At 52.4% G+C, this 18,910-nt stretch overlaps 1 protein-coding gene across 5 annotated transcripts in view; it reads right to left on the minus strand.

Annotated features, from left to right (window-relative positions):
• Positions 1-18,910, minus strand: part of GTF2IRD1 (GTF2I repeat domain containing 1) — a 74,873-nt gene that overhangs the window by 39,922 nt on the left and 16,041 nt on the right. For 4 of the 5 annotated variants that reach the window (XM_064166235.1, XM_064166232.1, XM_064166233.1 and 1 more), the window contains exons 2-5: positions 11,789-11,917; positions 8,469-8,610; positions 4,914-5,060; positions 63-246 (exon numbers count right to left, since the gene is read on the minus strand). In XM_064166235.1, coding sequence (XP_064022305.1) covers positions 63-246; positions 4,914-5,060; positions 8,469-8,610; positions 11,789-11,911 — 596 coding nt within the window. In that variant the 5' untranslated portion in view covers positions 11,912-11,917. Of the gene's footprint in view, positions 1-62; positions 247-4,913; positions 5,061-8,468; positions 8,611-11,788; positions 11,918-13,194; positions 13,206-18,910 lie in introns of those variants that run through there. The other variant, XM_064166231.1, reaches the window with a different exon arrangement.

Raw genomic sequence — 18,910 nt, forward strand, 5'->3', positions numbered from 1 at the left:
TCAAAGAGCTGCCACCCCAAGGGCTTGCTGCCCTCCTGGCCCTCGGGGAGGCCCAAACTTACCTTTTCAGCCTGAAGCGGATGCTGTGGCTGTGCTCTAGGATGGCCATCAGGGACTTCACGTCGTACTCCATGGGTTTCTTAAAGCTGATCCCCTCAGGCAAGCCAGCCACTGCCAGCGAGCCTGGCTCTTTCAGGAACCTCTCGTAGGGCAAAGGGACCACACTGCTCTTCCCCACAGCTTCACCTGAGGAGGGGACAGAGTTACACACTAATGGAACACAGCACACCCCTGACCACAGCCCAGCCAGGCTGGAGGAGCAGTGCAAGAGAATCACAGAATTAATCAGGTTGGAAAAGACCTTCAAGATCATCGAGTCCAATCCATCACCTAACACCTCCTAATCAACTAAATCATGGCACTAAGTGCCACATCCAGCCTCTTCTTAAACACCTCCAGGGATGGGGACTCCACCACCTCCCTCTGCAGCCCATTCCAATGCCAATCACTCTTACTGTGAAGAACTTCTTCCTAACATCCAGCCCTGGTGCAGCTTGAGGCTGTGCCCCCTTGTTCTGTCCTGGGTGCCTGGGAGAAGAAACCAACCCCACCTGGCTACAACCTCCTTTCAGTCAGCTGTAGAGAGCAATAAAGTCCCCCCTGAGCCTCTGAGAGTAAGAGGTCCTGGTGGAAATACAGCGAGAAGAAAACCTTCTCCTACCTCTGCAGTAAGCACGCGAGGCCCTGCAAGCTCTAAGCGCTAATTAATAATAAAGCTCACAAAAGCCAATAAGCAGATGTCTCATCTTTTGGGCTGAACAGTAAAACCCTCAGACGGGGTCACTTGGCACAAGTTCACTCCCTGGGAGCACCGAGACGTGTGCCAGCAAGGGATGTGGCTGCTGGCAAGCCAGGAGCTAGCCGAGAGCCGACACGGGAGGCTGAAGGGCTCGCGCTGATCTGTATCTCGTGTTCACTGAGATATTCTGGGAGCCTGCTTTTCAGCTGGACTTCTTATTTTACCTCCTGGAAGAATGGGAAGTTCTTTGATTGCTGCTGGGCGACTCAGTGCACTTCAAAAGACAAGAATAGGGCCCCTCAGCAGTCCCACTCTACCCCACCATTTGCACTGCCAGTTCACTGGACCGCACGATCCCCTCCAGCAGCCCAGAAACCTTGATGGTGGCCACAGTGTCCTGCTGTGTCCCACACAGGACCCACACAGGGCTGGCTCTCTTGCACCTCTGACACCAAGTCAAACTGCATTCCATTCTCTGGCAGCAGAAGACAACAGACCAGCGGGGCAACTACACAAACTAACCAAAGAGGCCATCAGCTCACGCTGGGGATGCCTACAGTGCTCTCCAGGATGCCTACAGTGCTCTCTAGACAAGACACCATCAGGCAACCAGCCCCATCTGAAGGGTCTCAAAGAGCAGCCAAAACCCCTGGGCTGCCCTCTGTGGAAAAATTACTTTGGAAACCAGCCCAAGTCACTGTGACCAATAAACCTGGTGCTGAAAGCACAAAGCAGTAGAAACAACCACGCAGCAACACGACCTGCCTGGCAAAGCAGCATCCAGATGCAGAACATCTGTCTGCGTGGCGAGGTGTCTGTGCCTTTTGTTCCCAGGTTGAGGGGCAGGCAGAGGAGACTTTGGGACCTTTAAATAGCTGCAGGATTTTATACTGTTGGTTTTCCTTCCTAATCAGTTTCTTTTTTTTTTTAAATCTCTTCTCGGGGGGAAAAAAAAAACAAACACAAAACCAAACAACAAAACCAAGCCCAAAAAAAACCCCACAACAAAACCAAAAAACCCTCAAACCACCAGAAGATCTTAGAGAAACCCTGGAAATCTTGTGATGCTGTCAGCAAGTCCTTATTAAAAGTGATTCCTTCAACATGTTCTTTGAAGGAAGGCGTGAGAGCTAACGACGTGCGACTCGCACAAGCCATCAAGGTTCCTTACAGGCAGGCAGGAGAATGTTTTAATTAAGCCACTCACAGAAGTCTCAGAAGGCACCTCTGAACCACACCACCACGAGTAGGCTTTCTGCAAGCCGATGGTAGAACGGTGCGAGGTGGAAAGGTGATCCAGCGCCACCCCCCTGCAGTCAGCAGGGACATCCTCAACTAGATCAGGTTGCTCAGAGCCCTGTGGAGCCTCACTTTGAATATTTCCAGGGAAAGGGCCTCAGTCACCTCCCTGGGCAACCTGCTCCAGTGTTTCACCACTCCCATAGTAAATAACTTGTGCCTAACGTCCACTCTAAATCTGCTCTTCTCTAGTTTGAAGCCATTGCACTCATCCTGTTACTGCAGGGCTTTGCAAACAGCCTCTCTCCAGCCTTCACATACTGCCTTCAGGTACTGGAAGGCTGCTATTAGGTCTCCCATGAGCATCCTCTTCTCCAGGATAAACAACCCCAGGATCCTCAGCCTGCCCTCATAGCAGAGCTGCTCCAACCCCATTTTCATGGTCCTCCTCTGGACCCACTCCATCAGCTCCATATCCTTCCTATGATGAGAGCTCCAGACCTGGATGCAGTACTCCAGGTGAGGTCTCCCTGCCCTGACACACCAGTTCCAGCAGCTTTGCAGCCTTTCCTAGTGATGGTGAGAAGCTCCTGGTGCCAACAGTGGCTCCTTATCATTTGATAACAACTCAACAACACTCAACAACTCCCTGAGCATCTTTATGGGGAACACATCACCGTCAAAGTGACCTTCACCAAGCCTCATGCTGCCATGCAGAGGCTCATGGTTTAGCTAAAGAGGGAGACAATAATCATCATTAATGCCTGTTTAATAGGAGCTGGCAGTAATCAGTCACCCTGTTGGTGCAGAGATTACCCAGCTCTGGTGGGAATACTCCAGCTTTTTGACTGAGCATTTGTTAAGAGTTTTTGTTCCCAGTCCCTGTTAATGGGGGGTGACTGAAAGGATATTTAAAAAGAAAGATAATTGTTAATTTCTGACAGTCCTCTCAGTGTTGGAAAGAGAATCACCCTGGGGCACCTCTTATCTCCTGTGGTGCTTCTCCGCACTCTACCAGGACAGGCTTTTCCTTATGGGTATGCCTGGGAGTAAGCATCCACCCAGCAGGTTTCACCACAGAGCAGCCCAAGGATGGAAATAGCTGATCCTATTGAATCAGCAGCAAGGCTGGACTACAGCAGGGCCAAACCCCCTGGCTCAGAGGTGCCCAGCCTCCTCCCTGCCATGGCAATGCCTCCCACTGCGAGTTGGGGATGCAGTCAGCTTGTCCCCACGTGAGTCTGTGTACCTGCACAGGGTGAAAAGCATCACAAACTCACCCAATGGATAGGCCACCTGGTTCATACACCCCCCACAGATGCACCCTGGTCGAGTTTCCTATCAAATTATATATTTATGGTATGCCATGCATAAAAATGTTCAAGTTCCCAAGAGCCTTCCAAAGCCTGGCACTCTCCCAGCAGCAGGACCACGAGGCCTGCGGGTCAGAGCAGGGATCCAACCCATGCCAAATTGCTCTCCCCACCTCATTTCCTTGGCTGCTCTGCACTGTCCCTGATTGGGCCTAGCCTTTAGATGGCAGTGAGGACTTGATAACCCCCACTAACAGGAGCATTGTCTCCTTTAAGTGGTTTGAGAAAACCTCAGGGCTGTCCATCCGAGGGTAAAGGGATGCCAGCAGCAGCAAATCCCACTTGCATGCCCAGGGTGATGGGTGGGAAAGCTGGATGGTTGGTGGTGCCCATTCCCAAACCCAGTGCACAAACAGAGGAAGCAGCCACGTCTCAGGCTCAGGGAGACTCAGTAGCTCACGCCAGATCCCAAACTGAGACAAGGAGCAGCAGCCAGGAAGGTGAAGCCCACATTTCTACAGCTGGCTCTGCCACACAACTTAAACTCCCCCAAAGCATCACACTGGGCTACAACACAACCCTCTGAGCAGCACAAGGGAACGAATATTGGGGCTTGTTGTCCCCTTCTCTCAAACCAACCTCACTCTTCCTCCTTGGGGGATGCGCCGGGAGCACAGCTGCTACCTCCAGCCTTTCCACAGGGGCTCCAGCAGGGACATCCTGAGCCAGAACCCAGCGCTCCGCTGCTGGAGCTTCCACAGATTGGGCCCAGAGGGAGCTCTGCAACCCAGTGGGTTGCACATCGACAGCCATATGGTCATCTGCATTTTAATTGCAGCAGCTTTATTGCCGGGGATGATGCATGTGCTGGAACGGCACCAGCGCGTCTCTCAGAGCCGCGGCTGCGGGGCCGCCTGCTCCTGAACTCATCTTTTTTCCTTCTAAATAGGCTTGCCAGGGAAAGGGCTGAGGGAGTCTCTGCAGAGCCCTGACCCAGTGCTTGTGAAAGAGGTGCACTGGTTTGGAAGGGATCTTTAAAGGTCACCCAGCCCAACTCCCCTGCAGTAAGCAGCGACTTCCCCAACTAGATCAGGTTGCTCAGAGCCCCATCCAATCTGAGCTTGAATGGCTCCAAGGATGGGGCCTCCACCACCTTCCTGGGCAACCTGTTCCAGTGTTTCACCACTCTCATAATAAAGAATTTATCCCTAATATCCTCCTTCTTCCTAATGTCTTCCTAATGTTCCTTTATCCCTCATGTGGCATCAGGGGCAAAGATGAGCTTGAGAATCACACTCAGGTCATGGCAGAAGCTTCCCCTGGCCAGGACAACAAAGGATGCTCCCCCCAATACAGTGATATTTTTGTCCAGTTTGAGGCACTGTAAGGTGAAGAAGCACTGCCCAGATCCCAACTCAACACAACGCCAACTCTACGCAAGAGCACATCCCACCCTGCCAGGTGCCTGCTCCTTGCCAGGGAGCTGCCATATCCAGCAACAGGCAGCTCATCGAGCCCCAGGGGCAATCCAAATCCCCAAATGGAAGCGTGAAGGTTCTTACTATAAAGCACATCAAACACTTCCTCTACCATCTTCCTGAGGAGGTACACGTCTGATCCCTGGTCCGGGGAGACCCTGAGCACGCTGCGCCCGCACTCCTTCGCCTTCTTCTGCGCCTCCACGTCCGTCTCCTTCCTCTGCTGGACTCCTGCGAGTGGGAAGGGAGAAAACAGGAGATGCTGTGCTGGGAGGAGGGTTCACAGGTGATGCCATGTCTGCTTCTGAGCGGCTGCAAAGCAACTGAACCCTTGGCCACGTTACACCAACTTCAGCCAGGGCTGAACATGTCCTTGCCCATCAAACGTCAGGCAAGATGGGGTCTCATGGGTGTCAGGCCCCTGCACTGTCCCCTCAAAGTCCTCTGGCTGAGCAGGTGCCCCTGTTCTCCCACTGAAACCTTCCCCCTTACTCCAGCCCCTCATCTTGCACGGGGCCATGGCCCCAGCAGCCCCAGATATGCAGGGGAAGGTGTCAGCACGGGCAGTGATGCCAGCAGTGCAGCAGGAAGCTGGGCCAGCCATCGTGTGCCTGCCACCACCACCTCCCTCTCTGCTGCTTCCCTGGTTTTACCCACTCAGCTGCACTGGAACTGTTGTGATTAATTGGGCAGCACATTTCTTTTCTCTGGTTTCAATCTGCTTAGCCTCCAATCTCTCAGGAGAAGAAAATCCGCCTTTCTCAGAGGCTTTTTTACCCTTCAGCGTCACGTAGCTGGGTAATGCCAGCTATTTCCTGCTAATTTCCCCCATTAAACCTCAAATAAAGCATATCTTCAGCAGCGACTTCCTTGCATCTCTAAGTGCACAAAAAAAATTAAACACTACAAGTGCATTATTGCTGTTCTAGCCAAAGCGATTCGCCAGGGATTTTCGGTGGCAAAGGACTAATTCCTTCATCATCCTCGACAGGCTCCTGCCGGGGATCAGCCCTGGATGCTGCCTGGGTGCTCAACGAGGAGCTCGTGGATTGCTCTTGTGGAAGGAGCCTACAGCTGGGACATCACTGGGACAGAAGGAGCCTACAGCTGGGACATCACTGGGACAGGGGCAAGAGCCATCCAAGGTACCAACAGCACTAGATGTAAAGAAAGGGACAGCCACACAACACCATGCAGCCCCTGGGCAGCTACCCCTGCCTCACACCATGTGGGGAAACAAGCCCTGGAGAACTTTCTTGGGGTGCTGTACCCAGACAGTAAAAGACATCTGCACCCCCACGCTCCCAGATCACCTCTCCCTCCTGGCTGGGCGCTAACTCTGCACCACTGACATTAATCCTGATCACTGTCAGGCCCCTCTGTGTGCCAGGAAAGGCTGAGCCAGAGGTTCAGATAAAGGAGGGCGTTTGAGCGAGGTCTGCGCGCCCCGAGAGATAAGAGAGGCTTCTGACATCTCCCAGTGATGTCTGCTTTAGATTAGTTCAGATCCTCTCTAAGGGGGCAGCTAGAACATAAATCAGAGGCACTTCCAAGGATGCTTTCCACTGCGTGCCAGTTGTAAGAGCTTTATGGAGTGGAGTTGAGCCTGGGCCATTTATAATTCAAGACAGAGTTATCACGTTTCGCCCTGTCTCCGGCAGCAGCCACTTCGCCTGAACCCCATCACCAGGATTTTGTGCTGTCAACCAGACGTGACCATTTCGTTCTGGCAAAGGTGTAAACGAATCCAGAGGAGAGGAGGATGAGGATCTGCCACGGGGCGCCTTGCCCCAGCCCAGTGGCAGGTCACAGACCAGGGTATATGTTATTTATACTCCTGAGTGTGAGATTTGCAGATGGTCATCAACATCCTGAGCTCCAGGGAGACATGGCTGGCATTTAGTATGTGAGAGGGAGCTCCCACCCATTACCACCCCACTGCTGTGCAGTGCTCAAGTACCTCCTTGTTTCTCAGGAGTGGTGGGAAGGGGAGGCAGAGTCACCTGTGGATGTGTTCCTGTCCTGCAACACCCCCAGACGCCTCCTGTCCTGCAAAACACACTGCAGCGGAGGGCAACTAACGGCAGCTCTCCTGGGCACGGGTGGAGGTGGAAGGCAGCTGCTCACAGTGGGCAAGGACAGAGGGGCAGAGCCAAGCCCTGGCAGTTTGCTGCTCCTGCAAAGCCACTCACCCTGCACACGTGCAGCAATAACCCCAGCAGACAGCAGCCATGGCAGCACTACAGTGCTGGTGTTTTCACTGGAGCAAACCCTTCCCAAGCAGTCACTCCAACGGATTAAGCACCAGGATGGTTTCCACCAACACCAGCTGTGGGCACACACAGCTGACTGCTTGCTTTCCATGGGCAATGTGAGTGAGCAAATCCAGCACTGGGCCCTTCCCAGTCTGGCATCCTCAGCACCACCAAAGACAGATCCCACACCAGCTCCTGCACTGGGTAGGGAAAGCAGGGTTGATGCTTCAGAGATGATTCCACCATACAAATACAGGTCCTCATTTACGTCGTGGTTCCCACTTGCCCCTCAGCTCCCAGGCTGTTTCTGGGGAGCCTGCTGAGGCACAGAGCTGGGACAGAGGGCTGGGTGCCAGCCTCACCACACACCGAGCTGACACCACTCAGATTCCCCTGCAATACCCAGTGCCTGACCTGAGACTTGGTGGACTACAGCTCCTGCTTGAGGCTTCCAGAGCTCCTGATAGCCCCACAAAAATCTAAGTAACTCCACAACAAACACGCTCAGCTCTCAAATCCATCCCTGTTTCTCCAAAACCAGGCAAGTGCCTTGGTCCAAGGAAGCCTCTCTGCTTGTGGCAAATCAGTAGGACAAAGTATTTCTGCTAAGTCCTCAAAAGCTCCTCCAGCACACCAGCAGTGCTGCCACAGGCCAACAGCAGAGCAGGAATCCACAGGATCACAGGATGTTAGGGGTTGGAAGGGACCCAAGGAGATCATCCAGTCCAACCCCCCTGCCAGAGCAGGACAATCCTATCTAACACAGATCACAGAGGAACACATCCAGACAGGCCTTAAAAGGCTCCACAGAAGGAGACTCCACAGCCTCCCTGGGGAGCCTGTTCCAGTGCTCTGGGACCCTTACAGTAAAGAAGTTCCCCCTTGTGTTGAGGCAGAACCTCTTCTGCTGCAACTTACACCCATTGCTCCTTGCCCTGTCACAGGGAGCAGTGAGCAGAGCCTGTCCCCCTCCTCCTGGCCAGCCCTCAGATACTTATAAACATTTATCAAATCCCCTCTCAGTCTTCTCTTTTCCAAACTAAAAAGCTCCAGGTCACTCAGCCTCTCCTCATAAGCCAATGCCCTCCTGTCCCCTAATCATCCTCATAGCCCTCCGCTGGACTCTCCAGTCCCATGCCACCCTTGATGCTTTTAGAGTGGAGAGATGGGGTGCACAGTGCCCTCCCTGGGAGGGAAGAGGCTCCAGCCATGGTTCCCACCTGCTTTCCCCATCACTTTCCCTGCTGCTCGATCCCACGCACAGGCAGCAGCACGGCACCCCCGAACCACGACATCTCCTCCACCCGCAGTGCGGGTTCCCAGTTGGCCCAACAGGAGCACCCACCTGGGCACAGGAGAAGACTAAAGCAGTGGGGATACTCACTGCAAAACTTCTGGAAGTCAGTCTGCAGCTCCTTGCGGGCGCTGAGGAAGACCCGACCCTTCTCAGTGCCCACCACAAAGGCACTCTCCTCGTGGACGGCGATGCAGGCCACCTCCGCGTTCAGCTTGGAGAGCGCCGAGCACTGCGTGGAGACAGCAGGTCAGGAGATGCCGTGGGGCCAACCCTGCCATTTCCCAACGGGATGGGTTTTTCTTTAATTCACATCAAAAGCAACGCTCTGGTTAGGCTCAGACCCTCAGAGGGGTTTATGACAGCCCTTAAACACTTGGGTGACTTTACATCTCCAGAAACATTCCCAGCTGAGCTATGCTGCGCTGGTAAACAAGAACTACTTACCCAGCATTTCACTTCACTTTTTCCTATCCTAAAAGCAACCTTTTTCTAGCATTTCTTATTAAAAAAAAAAGAAAGAAACAAAACCCAAACAAAAACCCACACACCCAAACCCCAAACCCAACAACAATTTGTATTTTTCCACCAGCTCTAATGCAATAAGGAGCACGAGAATCTTATTTCAAGCTGCAGAACGCTAATATGGTCAAAGTCTGGATTAGCCAAATGATTCTTCTTGTACAGTTATGCAAAACATTAAAGAGATGGAAAAGACTTCCTGCATTAATCCAGTTTATGTAATGTGCACTTCCTGCCCCACACCATACACATGTATATGTGCTTTTATTACTATGATTTTTTATATGGTAATAGCTACGCAGCGCTGGCAGCCTGAGCCAGATTCCCGTAGCTACGGCACTGGTGCTCTGAAGATGCTATTACAGAATGATAGGGGTTGGAAGGGACCTCTAGAGATCATCAATTTCAACCCCTCCCTGTTCTTCTAGAAGAACTTAGGAGGAAGTTCTTCACAGAGAGGGTGATTTCCTATTGGAATGGGCTGCCCAGGGAGGTGGTGGAGGCACCGTCCCTTGAGGTCTTCAAGGAAAGACTGGATGAGGCACTCGGTGCCATGGTCTAGTTGACTGGATAGGGCTGGGTGATAGGATGAACTGGATGATCTTGGAGGTCTCTTCCAACCTGGTTGATTCTACGATTCTAGGCTCACCTAAGGCAGGCCACACAGGAATGTATTAAAGTGGGTTTTTTATAGCCCCCAGAGAAGAAGGCTCCACAACCTCTCCGAGCAGCCTGCTCCAGGGCTCCAGCACCCTCACAGCAGAGAAGCTTCTCCTGAGGTCAAAGTGGAACTTTCCATGTTCCTGCTTGTACCTGCTGCTCTTTGTCCTATCAGAGGGCACCACTGAGGAAAGACTGACCCCTTTTCCTTGACACTCACTTTTAAGGTATTTGTAAACATTGATTAGATCCCCTCTTAGCCTTCTCTTCTCCAGGCTAAACAGTCCCAGTTCTCTCAGCCTCTCCTCGTAAGTCAGATGGTCTATTCCCTAAATCATCCTTATAGCTCTCCATTGGACTCTCTCCAGTACTTCTCTGTTCCTCTTGAACTAGGGAGCCCAAAACTGGAGACAATACTCCAGATGAGGCCTCATTAGGACAGAGTAGAAGGGAAGGAGAACATCCCTCGACCTGCTGGTCAGACTCTTCTTAATTCACCTGAGAATACCATTGACCCTCTTGGCCACAAGGGCACATTGCTCTCTCTCGTGGTCAACTTACTGTCCACCAGGACTCCCAGATCCTTCTCTGGAACTGCTTTCCAGCAGGTCAGCCTCTACTCTGTACTGCTGCATGGGGTTATTCTTGCCCAGCTGTAGGACTCTAGACTTGTCCTTGTTGAATGTCATTAGGTTCCATTCCGCCCAACTCTCAAGTCTGCTCCCAGGTCATGATTTAAAATTGGGTGAAGCAGGGATGACTTCCCCACTGACAGCCCCTGTCAGACACATCACCATGACACCTTGGAGGGGCCAGAGGATGCCACGGAACACAGCGCTGCCCATGGCCCAAATGCCCTCAGCTACCTTCACCTCCCTGCGCACACTTACAGTGAGCTTGATTCATGTGGGCTTAAACCAGTCTCTATATTGAGTCACTGTAACTCCTGCTGACCTTCAAGAAGAAGATATGGAATCACATCCCTCAACCAGGCATTTGTGATTGGCCATTGGAATGGGCTGTCTGGGGAGGTGGTGGAATCACCATCCCTGGAGGTGTTTAAGAGCAGGCTGGATGAGGCACTCAGTGCCATGGTTTAGTTAATTAGAAGGGTTAGGTGATAGGTTGGACTCGATGATCCTAGAGGTCTTTTCCAGCCTGGTTCATTCTGTGATTTCTAAGAAAACCCAGTAGCAAACAGAAGTGCTTGGCTCAAAACAATAAATGCAGAATCTAGGGGATGCAAGATTTGGAGGCAGCCTAAATCCAAACCCTAAGCCTGCTTGGCGGCATGCAGGTGGCCCCATGGTTTATTTATCAGGCACGCAAGGCAGGCAGGCTTCAGTGAGTGCAGAGCCTGGCAGTGGTGAAGCACTGGGACAAAAGCTGAATTTCAGGGGCAGCCTGGCCCCTTGGCCCTGGTGGCAGCAAGTCAGGAGGACTGCAGAGCAATGCATGTTCATTAAGAGGCCAAGTGGTTTGCTGCACGGGGTGGCATGTGCACAGAGCTTCAGAGCCCTCTGGGGTGCGTCAGCTCTGGGGAACCTGCTCCTCAGCAGGCTGCTGATGGTCAAAGGGAAGGAAATGGCTGTCAGTAAAAAAAAACACCCTACCTGCAGAGAGAAGATGCATCCAAGACAAATATATTAACTAAGGCTTGGCTTTAAACGGGGAGGGCCACTTAGCGTGATGCACTGCACGAGAAATTTGTTCCTACACACTCACTTTCCCTTCTTGATCACATTCACAGTTAAAAATAAGATTAGCTCTGGTCCACGAGACTTAATCCAGACAGTTATCTTGTTTATGTAAGCAGGGCTGACTTAGGCAAGGTTTCCACCGGGAATTCTACGTCAAAAGATATGAAAGTTATTTTCTTTGTTCTGGGAGATAAAAGCCATTGTTCTCCTGTTGTGTAAAAGCTCAGGGTAACATTGGTAAAACATCAAGGGGAAAAAAAAAAGCCAACCACCCTACATTCAGTTGATACCAACATAAATATTAATGGGAAAACAATACACATCTGAGATTAACTTGGGCTGACTTTATGATCCTTACGGCTGTCAGGGCTGGAGAGGGTTTTTATTTCCCGGCTCCGGCAGCTCCCCAAGCTTTCCAGCAGCAGAGGGGACTTGGATGAGCTTGACAGCCTTCATGGCTCCAGCCCTGCTCCCAGCCAGCCCTGTGCAAAGGAGGAGAGCAGGACAGGGATGCCACTGGCCTCTTACCATGGAGTCTAAGGCAGACACTAAGCTGGTGACGATTTCGTCTTTCTGGGGAAAAACCATATTCCACTGGTCAGCTCTGGAGGTGCTGAGAGTCACGTCTAAAGGCTTCCCTGCCAGGGCCATATTCACCTGAAAACAGAAGAGAAAGTGAGATGCATCACTGTTACTGATGGAGAGCTGCTGCTGAGCATCACCTGTGCAGCCCCCCCACCAGTGTACGCCATAGGTTATGGTGCAACGCTGGCATGGATGATACACTGGGGAAACTGAGGCACAGAGCAAGCTTGAGCCCCATGTCCCCACACCCCTTTTGCTAAAGGCAGACAATTGCTGGTAATTGTAGCTGCTGAGCTATAACCAAACCCTGGAAGCATTTCTAGGATTCTATGTTGTGTATCCCAGCAGCAGTCAGGTCACCGCTGCCCTCAGGGACTCACCCCTGAGGAAATGCCATCACCATGTGGGGCACATCAGGCTGAACTGCATAGTTGCACTCCAGATGGGCAGACTGGGGCTATGTTGAGCCAAAGGATGCAGCACTGTGCCCAAGCTCTAAGGGCAGCAGAGAGCAGGGGGTGACACATGCATCCCCGCAAGGACACCGTACTGGTTCTCCCTGTGCCTTCCTCCCTATACCCTTGGCAGGAGCAGAGCCTGGTACACAAAGGTGCCTCTGAAACAGGCAAAGCCATGGGGTACTCCGCCTTCACCTCAAGGGAGCAGGGGAGCTCATGGTGTGGGGCTCTGTCACCAAGTTATCCCACCTCTCAGCTCCTGGGAGACTATGCCAATGGGACTAAGAGGGCCTACAAGAAAGCTGGGGAGGGACTTTTTAGGCTGTCAGGTAGTGATGGGACTGGGGGGTATGGAACATAGCTAGAAATGGGTAGATTCAGACTGGATGTTAGGAAGAAGTTCTTCAGCATGAGGGTGGTGAGACCCTGGAATGGGTTGCCCAGGGAGGTGAAGTCCCATCCCTAGAGGTATTTAAGGCCAGGCTGGATGAGGCTCTGGCCAGCCTGATCTAGTGTGAGGTGTCCCTGCCCACAGCACGGGGATTGGAACTAGATGATCCTTGCGGTCTCTGATTCCATGACTAGGACTGGGCAGTGTGCAGGCACCCTGCACCTGAGAAAGGGCTCAGCCCCAGCATCTCCATCCCTCACTGCACAATGGGGAGAAAAAGGGGAAAAAAGGTCAAGGCCTGGCCACACACACAGCAACTGCACCAGGTCTCTGCACCCCAGTGCCCACATCTCACCATGCCCCATGGCAGTGCCAATGCTGCAGGGGAAACTGAGGCAGAGACTTGTCCTGCATACATCACTGCCCACTGCCACATCGGGGCACCCACACCCACAAGACAACCCCTGCAGCACCCACTGTGGTCCCTTCCAAGCCATCACCTCTCCATCCGCAGGGCAGCGTCGCGCCGCCCGCCTTTAATCCTGCAAATAAAAGGTGGCAAATTAGCTGGCAAGGCTGGGGAGCCACTCAAACTGGATCATAAATCATGTGCTCGAGGCTGCAGGCAGAGAGAAAAAGAGGCCAGAGAATTTGTAACGAGGCGAGACGGGCAGGAGCTGGGAATATGAATGAAGCTGCCTGAGCCTAACTCTGTCTGCAGCTCGGCCCTGCTGAACAGAAGGGTTAGAAGTTGACAGCGAAACCCCAAATTCACCTTCCCACCCTACTCTGCACCTGCGTTCAGGCAGGAGTGGGCACACCGAGTAGGGCTGTGCTGCCCCAGGCAGTTGGGGACATGGTGGCTTTTGGTCCAGAATGACAAGTCACAGCCTGCCAGCATCTCTGCAAGGTGCCCGAGTGTGCACAGGGCAACAGGGCTGATGCCTCGCCCTGCCACCCCTTGCTGCGATGTGGACATGCACCAAGCTAACGAGGGTGGAGATGACTCCCCGTTAAACTGTAGTTACTGAATCCCAGAGGTTGCTCTGGACACCTCCAGGCTGGCTTCCCCTGTGTCACCAGCTGGCAAGAGCAGGCAGTGATGAGGCATCACCAGCACTTTCAGATGGCAGAGACACAGCCACGGCCATGACAGCTCTTCTGTGGTCCAGCAAAACCATCTTACAGCCAGCTGATACTTCTTAATGAAGCTGCCACCACTCCTCTCTGCCTGGACCATCTTGAGGGGAAAAGTCCCCCAAAACTAGGCACCAGATTGGAAAACAGAGCAGGGAACCTGGAGCCTGAGCACTCCCAGCCTGCAGCACAGTCCCTTGGACGTCCCCACGCTGGGGACAGGGCTCTGCCAGGCACCTCCAGCTCTATCATCGCGAAGGGTTGCGGTGCCATGAAACGCTCCAGCTTGCCCCAGCCCTGCAGCTTGTGCATGGAAGGATGGATCCATTCCACATGCCAGCTCCTACCAGAGCCCTGTGGGTGCAGGGCACTCAAGATCCTCTTTAAATTGATGCTGTCCTAACCCCAGTGCCTCGCTGTAGCTGGCAGAGAGCAGCAAGGCCATAGCACCACTAATACCAGCCTCAAACCACAGCCCCAGCCCACAGGACACTGGGCAGCCACAGTGTCAGGCTAGGGATCAGCTATTACCTGGAGACTGTCACTAGGAAAGGACTTGGTCCAGGGAACATCACCTTTTTAACTCCCTTGAAAACACTCACTTGGCAAACAGCCTTATTTTGATGTCCACATGTATTTTTAAGTGCCCTAATTATCCTTTAATGCTTCTGCTACAACCTAGATGTTCTTGTTGCCTTTTGGCAGTGGTTTGGAGAGCTGGTCCCTGCCTTGGTGGGGCTGGTCATGACCCTCCAGTGAGCTTAAGCTGCACCAACCTGCTTGGCCATGGCCTCCTACTAGAAGTGATGCTCTTTCCTCAGCTGCAAAAATCAAAGCCAAGAACAGAATCCAGCCACAGAGCAGGATCCAAAGGGAAAACCCAGGATAACATCAGTGGGAAGTAGAGCTGGGTCCCTGCACCCCCTCCCTCCCTGCTCTGCAGGAGACCAGTGCTGAAAGGATCCCTTTCACCAGGGTAGTTGTTTAATAAAGAAAAGGGAGACACATTCAACAAGGATAATGAATATATGACCCAAGTAATACAACAGGACTTTAAGGGATGGGAGGGGACAATATTCCTCTAAAGCTTCTAATCATTTATGGTCACGAAGAGCAGTGACAGAAGAATTAGAAAAGGGGGGAATAAAACTTCACAGCAAGTGCCAGGCTTATTCAAATCAAATTAAGACGTAGGGCTTGCAGTTGTTTGTCTAATCAAAGGCAAAGGAGGCCTCAGGAATCTGGGGTAAACCATTCTTAGAGCCACTTGGGGCTGGTGACAGGGAACAAGATGGGTAGGATGGGTGCAGAGCATCCTGCCTTCTTCCCAGGGCTCCACATGCCCATCCCGTGGAAATCCCAGCTCGGGGCACCCACCAAGGAGTTGATTTCTCACAAGGGCTCAGCTTCAGCTCCAGCCTCATCCCACCTCTGCATGCTGAGTCCTGTCCCCGGGGCCCAGATTGACTCAGGGACCATCACGCTGCTGTCTCAGGGCCAAAGCAAACAGCTGCAGATTTGGGTTATTTCTTCATCATGCGTTCATTTAACTGTTTTATATTGTTATTAACTTGTACTACTACATCATTTCTCCCTCTAGCTGAATATTGTGGGGACAGGACGAGCAGTGCGGGGATGAGGCTGCCACAGGACCCAAGCCTTACCGCGCCTCCTTCCCTCGCCTCCCTTTAACGATCCTCAGGAAGATGATAAATTTGGCCCCGGGGGAGTTTCGCTCGTGAATCACCTGTGCTGCAGCAAAGGGAAAAACAGGCACGGGAGCAGGCTGCAGAACCCCTGCAGCAACTGCAGCTGTTCCCCCCGACCCTGCACATCCCCTCTCTGTCCCTGCAACCGCTGCCGTGGGACAGCATCCCCCCCCCCTCCAAAATAAACATCCTCCTGCTTCGTGCCCTACGTCACCGTTTCCAAAGTGTTCGGAGCAAACAAAACAGTGAAAAAAAAGGCATCGACAGGCCAACGACAACCCCCCCAAAGGAAACTTCCGAGCAGAGAACTGCGTTATTACAGCCTCTAAATTGTAAACAGGTTCAGTTGGGAGGAACCGAGGGGACTCGACGTGAGCCGGCAGCTCGCACGGCACAGCCCTGGCGTCGCCTGTCAGGCTCAGGCTCGTTTCACCGCAAGGACAGATGCTGTAGGCTCCTGCTCTTGGCTTCTGTTCACCACCTTCTTGCTCATCTATTCAAGCCTTGCAGCAATTTTCAGACCTATATCACAACTAGAAGCATCAGTATCAGTTCTCAAGGCCAGGCTGGACGTGGCTCTGGGCAACCTGATGTAGTGCGAGGTGTCCTTGCCCACGGCAGGGGGGTTGGAGCTGGATGACCCTTGAGGTCCCTTCCAGCCCTGACGATTCTATGATTCTATCTTATTTATTAAGCCAAGCTGGTGCTATCTCACAGCCATAGCAGAGCTTGAAGATGCTCCACTGCTGCCCTCCCACCACCTTCACACTGCCGAGTAGAAAAGCCTTCTTTAGCACAACCCCCACAGTCCAGTTTCCCAAAGGGAGCCATGCACTCACTCGGGACTCACAAACCTGGCCTGAACTTGTTGGAGCCTCTCCCCATGCCCACTGTTTCCTCAGGCCACTATCACCACCAGAAGAAAAAAACAACAGGGCAATAAACCCTTTCTTGGGAACTACCCAAGGCCAAATGCAGTGCAGAGCAGGAGATGCTGTGAGATGGGAACAACCGAACTCCCAGGAGGGACTGAGGGCATCCTGCATCTGCTGCTTCTTACATTGCTTTCTGCCAGCACCGGTTTCAAACTGAACTGAGTGGCTGCTTTTTCTCCTGCAGCTGTACTGCATCTTAAAAACGTAACCCTGCCAATGTTCACTGCATGAAGCAGCTCCTTAAATGAGGGCACCAGACTGCTCAAAACCATCGCAGGGTAAAGCACCTGACAAACCCACAAGCACTTGGGTAGGTACAACAGCCACATCCTCCAGCTCAGCTCTTAAATCACCAGCTGCACCCAAGGGTGGCAAGCTGAGGGCACCCCCTCCGCCACAGCACCAAGGGAAGGTCACTGACACCACAGAGTGTGTCGGGGCCTGATGGCAGTAAGGCAGAGGTGAAAAGCAGGCGAGAAGCATGGACGGCCCCAAGAGATGCTCCCAGTGCTCCCCACTCACCCTGCGGATGTTGCGGCATCCCCATGGAAATCCCCCCCGGGGATGTTTATAAAGCCTCCAACCGCGTGGGCTGGCTCCCAGTCCAGGCAGCCAAACAGGAATTGAAATTACCAAGAGCTCTGACCCTTCAGCACGTTGAAGGGAAAAAAAAGGAGGGGGGAGGAAAAAAAAAAGAGAAGAAGAAAAATCATTTCAAAAACCAGGCCATTGCACCAGTCCTGCCTGCAGCTCCACACGAGAGGGGCTGGAAACAAATCACTTCTTTGGTCCTCCAGGAAAATTCTGACCCTTGCTTCAGTGGTGCTGGGAAGACCATAGCAAGCCCAAGTGAGCCAAGTCCAGCTAAACATATAAAATACAATATATACACATATATATATCAGTATATATTAAATATAGATATTGATAATATATATCAGTATATACTAAATACAGATACTCAAATATTATACACATATATTAGAGGTAGGTCTTGAGATGAGCTTTGCAGCCATTTCCCTCTCCTGTGGAGAGAAGGGGACATCCTTGGGAAACACTAACACAGGGGAAGGCATTGCTGGGTGAGGGCAAATTAGGCTACCAAGCACCAAAAGGACTTTTGAAGGTGGCATTTGGGCTTCTTGGCCACCCAAAGCACTCAGTGACATCATCAGCTGCCATGTTCACCCAGCCCCATTCCCACTGGGACTAAGGGAGCAGGACCAGCACCTGGCAGCCCATGTGGTGGGAAGGGATGCAACACAGCACCCAGCTCATGGATGTAATGATGACCTGCACGAAATGAGACAGTGATTGTATTTGTAATTGCCTTTTACTCCAGGAGGGCATATTTAAAGGGGATTTAAAAAAATTACACCAACCCTGGAGGACATTTAAGCAATTAGCCCTGGCTATCATTAAACATGCTTTCAAATCCATCAGCAGCCATCCTGATAGGAGCTGGAGCAACAAATAATGTCCTCTGCTAATGCTGGGGCAGCATCTCCCCTCCAAAGGAGGGGGCCATCCTCAGTGTCCCTGCTGGGGGCATTGCTCTAGGGCAGGACCCATGCTGAGGGCTATCTTTCTGATGGAGAAGGACACTGATTCAGAAGGTAGTTCTCTGCCCCACCACATCTCAGGGCCTTCTGAGGTCCCTCTTCACATCGAGGTGCCCGGTGAGCTGGAGCTGCTTGAGCAAAAAGCCCTGGAAACCACACAAACCGCAGCGTGGCGAAAGCCAGAGGTAGGGAGCAGGGCTTGGATTTCACCTTGTGGTTTTCTTCTAATCACTTAAGCAAACACCAGGATCAGTGGAGCCAGTGGATGTGGCCGAAGCCACCTCTGGCACAGAGGCACAGCCCCATGCTTGCTGAATAACCAGTCCTGGGCTCTTACCACACCAATGGACATTTCTGCTCCGTGACGGCCTCAACCTGCCCATGCCACCCAGATAAACCTTCATCCCTTATGCCAAATTCAGCTCCAGCCTCCAAGCCCTCTAAGCCACATCCTCTCCATCCCAATCAGGCATGGGGTGACAAAACAACTTGTGCCAGGGTGGTTTCTTGCTTCACTAACGATGCTTCATTAGCAGGCAGTGGGTGGTCAGCCCTGATGCCAGCAGATAACCACGGTCTGGGATGCCCCAGCCCCGCAGCCTGGTTCAACTGCTGCCCCATAACCACTGCCATGTCTCTCCCCACATCCACAGATTCTCTTTTTTTTTCTTTTTCTTGGCTACTTTTCAAGCTAACAGCTTTTTTGTAAAAGTCTGAGAGCAGCAGAGCTGGGAGGCAGCCTCTGGTACAGTCTGGGACACTAAACCACTTGGTCCAAATGTGCCAGCAGCCCTTACCTTGCTGGGTCCTGCAAACCTTCTATTTTCCCCACAGCCCTTTTCAGCCAGGTAGCACTGAGCTCCCATCACCAGA

This window comes from Pogoniulus pusillus, chromosome 27 (genome assembly GCF_015220805.1).
Source record: "Pogoniulus pusillus isolate bPogPus1 chromosome 27, bPogPus1.pri, whole genome shotgun sequence".
NCBI classification, from domain to species: domain Eukaryota; kingdom Metazoa; phylum Chordata; class Aves; order Piciformes; family Lybiidae; genus Pogoniulus; species Pogoniulus pusillus.